This window comes from Eleutherodactylus coqui, chromosome 3 (genome assembly GCF_035609145.1).
Source record: "Eleutherodactylus coqui strain aEleCoq1 chromosome 3, aEleCoq1.hap1, whole genome shotgun sequence".
In the NCBI taxonomy this organism is placed as follows: Eukaryota; Metazoa; Chordata; class Amphibia; order Anura; family Eleutherodactylidae; genus Eleutherodactylus; species Eleutherodactylus coqui.
Window position 1 is genome coordinate 201949240 of NC_089839.1, and position 7602 is coordinate 201956841.

Here is a 7602-nt window from a genome sequence, read left to right on the forward strand (position 1 = left end):
CCTGGCCGAAACCAGAGAAAGAGGGTCTGTAGCATCAGGCGAAGAGACAGGGGGACCAGCACACAGAGACCCCCCAACGCCCACAAACCCAAACAACAAGATAGCCAAACAAGAAAGGTAAGGTGACCCGTCCTACCCCCCTCCCCCCTATTCCTCTTCTCTCTCTCTTTCCTACTAACTGTTGTCCCCCCTTCCCTGTAGTTCATGTTGTAGTTATACCAGATCACAAGCTTGAATACAGAAAATTGTTATTTTAAAACTGAGGACAAATCGATCTACCTTGCCAAGCAGGCGAGGGAGGGGCGATTTAAACAAAAGTTCCTATGTTAAAATGCACTGAAATTGAAGTGTAATGTTTGCACATGCCCTGTTTATACTAAAAAATTATCTGTCCTAATAAAAACTTATTGAACCAAAAAATATAACTACTATAATACTGCCCTCTAAGTACAAGAATATAACTACTATAATACTGCCCCCTATGTACAGGAATATAACTACTATAATACTTCCCCTTATGTACAAGAATATAACTACTATAATACTGCCCCCTATGTACAGGAATATAACTACTATAATACTGCCCCCTATGTACAAGAATATAACTACTATAATACTGTCCCTATTTTAAAAATAACTGTCCTTTAATACATTGCAGTTACTCATTTTATACAGCAGTTTATTGCAGTTGTCTCATTAACATATAGATGTATTTCTGACGCTGGATCCAGTTTTGCAAATTCTGGTGTTGAGGCAACTCAAAGAATGAAAAGCTGAAATTGCGGCTGAAGTTGAGCTCGGTCACTGCAGGGACTGGAGGCAATTTCAAATTATGGAATTTATTAGAGGACCGTCTCTTGGTCACGCCAGTTCTGCCCTTGAGTTTAGCTCTGCCATTAGTCTTGTCTTTAGATGGTGGCTGGTCAGAGGGATTTGCCTTCAGATTCCAGCTGCCCTCCATTTCACTTTGTTGGGTGTCAGCCATGTTGTCAGATACCATCTTTGGAGGTGGGATGCTGCGAAGGAGACATGTCAGAGAGGTCTCGGAAGGAGAAGCTCTAACCCATGGCGTCATATCACAGGTGAAGATGGACTGGGGCTTCAGCTGCCCCCTGGTCTGTGAAGCCATCAGAGATGGGGAGAGGTCTGTATTCTTGCCAGTATTTCGGACACTAAGAGCTGGAGTATAAAGTAATATTAGATCTAAGAACAAACAGCACCTCCGAATGGTAATAACATTCCTGGGACTGGCCTGTGGCCACCAGCAGCAGGCCTTAACCCTCCACACACAGGTACCAAACCTCAACCGAGACAGTAAGGTGAAGCAGAAGGCCCATTCAAAATAGTAGGATGCATTACTTTATTAATTCGCCTGTTACTTGCAAGTCGCCCTTTCTTGGCAATACTATACAATTGGACAGACCTGGCACCCCCTATAGGCATAGGATGTCGCAATCAGTACTCGCAATCAGGAAGCTATTAACCCTTTAAAGTCCATGGTCAATTCTCACAGCAGCATTGAAATGCCCTGATCCTCTGAATCCAATCACAGAATACTCATCAGTTGCCATGGCAGACTGTCTATGAAGCCATGGCTGTGGCTTGATAATGCATTATACTATCTGAGCGTTTAAACGATTGCAAGTTCAAAATCCCCTAGCAGGAAAAAAAAAAGCTATACAGACATCAGTCACTAACAGAACTGATCAGGGTCTGCTAGGACCCTGCAGCTCTGCTGTGACAGGAGCACTTGGGGGTTATGCGATCGCCAGTTCGCATAGTGGAAGTAATACTTCCTCTCTATAGTACACAGTGCTCACTGAGCGATATGTAGCCAGGAAAGGAGGAGGCAGAAGCAGTTAACAGCGTCTCCTTCTCTGGGTCCTCTGCTGTGTCTGATAGCTGAGAACCCGACCTGCTCCTGCTTGATTGCAAGAGCAGAGACTTTAATCCCGATCCATGCATCTGCTTTCAGCAGGGGATTAAAGCACAGAACCAAGAGCCGTATTTTTACCGCTGTTGGTCCTTATGGGGTTAAAGGGGTTTGATATATCAAAGTAATGTATTTATCCTGCACTGTGAAAAAGAAAATGCACAATGTCAGGGTTGTACTCGTTTTGGTCAAGAGAAAAAAAAATTGATTAAAAAAGTCATACGTACTAAAATTGTACCAATAGAAAATACAGGACCGGCAAAAAATGAGCCCTGAGACAACTATGTCAATGGAAAAATAAAAAAATTTCTTTTTTTTTTTTTAGTAGTACAACAAAAATATAACTGTTTATTATGGTGGTCTTACTGACCAATAGAATACAGTTATGTCATTTTTGTTGCACTTTGTACGCTGTGAAAACAAGACCCTCATCCTCTACCACCAAAAAGGCGGAATGGCATCTTTTTTTTCTATTTTACTTGACTTTAAAATTTTTAAAAGTTTTTCAGTATATCATATGGTACATTACAGAGCACCATTGAAATATACAACTCATCCCGCAAAATACGAGCCCTCGCACATCTATGGTGATGGATAAATAAGGAGTTGTTTCTTTGACAGAGGAGAGGGTGGGTGGGGCAGTGTTAGGCCTCAGTCAGATGGGCATTTTTTCGCGCATCGCATGTCGGATGCGCATGCGCAAATCGCGTGACCGGAGGCGAAAAATCGCGGGAAAAATCTGCACCTACCCGCGTTTATCGTCGCTGCAAAACGCCCGTCTGACCGGAGAAAAATCGCCGTGCGCATCAAAATGCGCATAAAACTTCGTCTGACCGGCGAAAAAAATGATTTTGGTGCGCACATAAAACGGCGAACGCAGATAGGCGCAATTTGCGAATCGTCGTGTCCTATAATTTTTCGCAAAAGCGGACATGTGACCGATATCATAGCGAACTATTGGTTCTATATATGCGCGAAACGCATGCGCAAAACGCGCGAAAAAACGCCCGTCTGATGCCTTAAGGAGTTAAAAATGTGAAGAGGGATCTCGGAATGAAAGACAACTCTTTAACAAGTACCTGCACTTTCACACTGGAGCACTTGTGTTCTATTAGCCATCTTTAGCGCCTCCTGGAAGCTATAAAAGCACTATAAGAGCACAAACGTGAGAGTGCAGGTACGCTTTACGTAAAGAGTCTGGACAAATGTGGATCTATCCTGCATATTGTCAGTTTCTATGTAGCAACATGATATTTTTAGTTTCTACACTGCACAGAGTATTAGAACATAAAATAGTAAAGATGGGGTATAGAGCAACATGTAAAATCAAGGAGCCTTTTAACAGTGTTCAACACTGCTTAATAAAAGGTTAGGAAAACCACTGAGGCAGAAGCCAATTTAGCCCATTTGGGGGGAAAAAATTCCTTCCTGACTCCATAATAGCAGTCAGAATAATCCCTGGATCAACAACCAATCACAGTGCAGCTTTCATTTTACCTCAGCAGTTTAAGAAATGCAAACGGTGCTGTGATTGATTGCTGTGGGCAACAAATTCTTATACTGCTGAGGTAAAATGAAAGCTACTCTGTGATTGGTTGTTATGGGCATCAAATATGGATTTTCTTTCAGACAGCTTTCATGAGAGTGTGCCAAAGGCCTGCCTTTCCGTGGCCCACCCTGTATTAGATTTAAATAGCAAAATTATCGACAATTACGTCATTTTGCACAATTTTGCGAGAAAACGAAAGTTTCTCACCCCCGTAAGGGTGCATTCACACGAGCAAGTTCCATGTTATTGCGATATGGATAGAACTCGCATGCGAAAATAACACATTGATTTCAATTTATTTATTCACATGAACGATCTGCAAGATTGATAACTCGCTGGATGTCCCATTTTTGGGACAACTCCATAGATGCAATGTGATTTTTATGTAAAAATGTATTATGGCCGCACAGTTAGGAGTACAATATTAGGCGGATATACTCATGTGAATGCACTCTTATAATTACTATGGGACTGAGATTCTCTGCTTCTGTTTCTCTCACATTTATCTATTACCCGCTCTTAGAATATAGAATGATATTGGTAAGCCGATACTGGCAGGCGCTGCGCGATTACTGCCGCCTTCGCCATGACAACTGTGGATATAAAGAAGCAGGTGGCTATAGATTAGACTGGTGTCAGGTGACGCACCTTTCATGTATTTTCACTAGATTTCAGGGGCAGGTAACGCCTCTGACATATAATATGCAAACCATCGCACTGCGGGCGGGCCAACGCGTACCTCAACGTGCCAAGTGCAGGCTTTGTGGCAGACGCACACCTTTCATTACCTGAATGCCTCATTTATGGGTGTTGGCAAGTGCCAGTGATTTTCTTATGGCAGATGGATGATTACAGCTGGTGGTGCCTGGCACACCCTCAAAACGGCTATAGACCTAATGAGGGCACAATTGTGAGCGGAGCAAGAGAAGTCTGTTGAAAGTGGCGAATAGCTACGGTTGAGTGGATACGTTTCCATGCTCCTAACACCTGTTCCTAGGAGCTCAGCGTCTCCCTGAGGGAACATGGCATAGGCAGGGGTGCCCGCCCTACCCATATGGCTCCTCTACAGCCCGTACCTGCGACTTTGCTTGCTGCTTTTTTGATTAATGGCAAAGCAGACATTTTTCCTCTCTCAGCTGCCCGTTCGGTTAATGTGTTGTCCGGGCATCTGGCATCGGCTGATACCTGGCATAAAAAAATAAGCACAATGTAAATGGTTGGTAAAATAGGGTGACAATAGGAGGAAGGGTGATAGTAACTCGCAATGTCTACTCAACCCAAATATTGGGTAACAACCTCTGAAAAAAATTGGCGACCATATTGGTCATCACTCAATGGATAGATGGAGGGCAACTCGTATACCCCATTAGCAACCCCTTCCTCTATAGGTTGTAGTCTGGCACCTGGTACCCAAAATATAAGAAAATCCTGCAAAATGTACTTACCTTCTGCAGGCAGTTGTCCTGCCGATTTCCTCTGCTCTCGTTCCAATTACTATGACCTCTTGGAGACTGTTCTGTCTTTTGGCAGAGCCTGGGAGTCAATGATGCCACTCGTGTACCACCTGCAGCCTCATGAGCTGGTACCATCACAGTTACCCTCTTAGAGGTCCCTCGATCAGACCTGCCTTTCTTGCAGACACTATTCTGATGCATCTCAGAGGGTGCTTCTGGTCTTCAGTAGATCCATGTAAACTTCTCAGCATTTTCAAGTCATTGCATTGAATGACTTCCCTTTGTCCAAGGCTCTGCATCGATGGGTTCATTGTCCAAGCATCACTGGTGAACCATGGAGGATCCCGCTGAGGGCTCAGATCAGCGAGGATGAATTATTCATCAAGACTCTTGGGTTGGGAGTAGATTAGCCTTTCATGGGTGACAAATACTCAATAATTCAGAGATGCGTTGGCAACGCACATTTGTATCTATTATAAAACCTGTCAAAGAGCGCGACAGGCAGCGAATGGAGAGCGGAGGATCGTATTCAGATCGATATACAATGGAGCAGCTCAGGATTTTCCAGCTATAAAGGTCATACTGATTTCTTCATGAACTCAACTTTATATACAGAGTCTGAATGCGTAAAGTTCTAGAAAACTCCACTAATTCCCTAGTCTGGCACCAGCAGGTCCAAAACTCCAAATGGCCCAAAATAGAGCAAGTAATTATTCTACAGCAGGGGTGTCAAACTAATTTTCGCCAAGGGCCACATCAGCCTTATAGTTGCCTTTAAAGGGCCTATTGTAATTGTAGAGTAAGGGCTCGTCCACATAAGCGTATTTGCGCAGCATATTACGCGAATAATACACAGTGAATAGAACCCGTTGATTTCAATGGGTTCATTCACATGAGTACTTTTTCAAACGTATTACGCACAACAATAGGCCATTAAAGTGAGTGCGCAGGCGCAAATACACAGTGAATACGCAGGAAGCCTGTCTGCATTCTTTTTTGCATATAGGTGGGGTGATTACAATTTCTTTAACAGGGTTATCCAGGCAACACCTACCAGGATACACTGGAGGTCGGAGTGGAAGCACTGCTCCGACCCCTGTGTAGGGGCTCATAATTACAGGTGCAGCTCTCACTGAAATCAATGGGAGCTTCACCATTGTTGCAGGCCCCTGTCTCTGGCCAGACAATTTCCAGGCACGTGCCAGAAGGATATTTGATGTCACGGCGCCAATTACGTATTCTGCCATTAACAGCCCAACACTGTCGTCTTTGTTTACAATGGTGTCGTGAATGAGAAACCTGGACGGCTACAGAATGGAACCATACTGTCTTTAGTAAAGAATTCAGGTTGTTTGGGAGCAGCAGGTCCGCACACATAAGAGTGTCACTGGAATTCCTCTGCCAGGTTGCCAGATTTATCGTCAATGGAGCACTTGGAATCTGCTGGGATGCCGCTTTCAGCAACCTACGGGTGTGAAGGATCTAGAGGCTCAGTTGCAATATCTATGGGCAAATGTCCCACTGGAGAACACACAGAACCTGCATCTTATCATGTATCCAGGCTAGAGGCAGCCAACGGTACTACAGCCTCCTCTGAATTGTTCCGTTTTCTCGATAACCTTATCCTTTCACTCTGTAATATTGTAATCACTTACATATAATCATTATATCCACTCATAGAAAGTTTCATCTGATTCCAACAATTCTTTCTTGGTGTATTACTTTTTTGGCAATAAGTATATACTGCCGATTTCACAAGTTCATCATATGACTATATGTAAATGTTCATTTTATGGACTAAAGACTCAAATTTCATCATAGATCCTGAAATATATCATGGAAAAGACTATAACTGCTGCAATACTGCCCCCTATGTACAAGACTAGAACTACTATAATACTGCCCCCCATGTACAAGACTAGAACTACTATAATACTGCCCCCTATGTACAAGACTAGAACTACTATAATACTGCCCCCATGTACAAGAATAGAACTACTATAATACTGCCCCTATGTACAAGAATATAGCTACTATAATACTGTCCCCTATGTACAAGAATATAACTGCTGTAATACTGCCCCCCATGTACAAGACTATAACTACTATAATACTGCCCCCATGTACAAGACTATACTATAATACTGCCCCCTAAGTACAAGACTAGAACTACTATAATACTGCCCCCTATGTACAAGAATATAACTACTATAATACTGCCCCCATGTACAAGACTATAACTGCTATAATACTGCCCCCCATGTACAAGACTATAACTACTATAATACTGCCCCCCATGTACAAGACTATAACTACTATAATACTGCTCCCCATGTACAAGACTATAACTACTATAATACTGCCCCCCCCATGTACAAGACTATACTATAATACTGCCCCCTAAGTACAAGACTAGAACTACTATAATACTGCCCCCCATGTACAAGACTATAGCTACTATAATACTGCCCCCATGTACAAGACTATAACTGCTATAATACTGCCCCCCATGTACAAGACTATAACTACTATAATACTGCCCCCCATGTACAAGACTATAACTACTATAATACTGCCCCCCATGTACAAGACTATAACTACTATAATACTGCCCCCCATGTACAAGACTATAACTACTATAATACTGCCCCCCCCCATGTACAAGA

The 7602-nt window shown here is 43.0% G+C and overlaps 1 protein-coding gene across 1 annotated transcript; it reads right to left on the bottom strand.

Moving 5' to 3' along the window:
* Window positions 1-670: 670 nt before the first annotated feature.
* LOC136621346 (uncharacterized) lies at window positions 671-6872 on the bottom strand. Its single transcript, XM_066596798.1, has 3 exons — window positions 4928-6872; window positions 4559-4667; window positions 671-1179 (listed from the first exon to the last, which is right to left on the bottom strand). Exons 1-3 carry the CDS (start codon window positions 5135-5137, stop codon window positions 680-682), a joined length of 819 nt encoding a protein of 272 aa, XP_066452895.1. The 5' UTR covers window positions 5138-6872; the 3' UTR covers window positions 671-679.
* Between the last annotated feature and the right edge of the window lie 730 nt (window positions 6873-7602).

What these genes read in the sequence shown, in the direction of transcription:
- LOC136621346 (XM_066596798.1), bottom strand. Translation starts at nt 5,137, where the DNA reads ATGCATCAGAATAGTGTCTGCAAGAAAGGCAGGTCTGATCGAGGGACC. An exon ending in AGGACAACTGCCTGCAGAAG is followed by an intron (nt 4,668 to 4,927) that starts GTAAGTACATTT and finishes TTTTTATGCCAG; the next exon opens with GTATCAGCCGATGCCAGATG. An exon ending in AGCAGCAAGCAAAGTCGCAG is followed by an intron (nt 1,180 to 4,558) that starts GTACGGGCTGTA and finishes TTTATACTCCAG; the next exon opens with CTCTTAGTGTCCGAAATACT.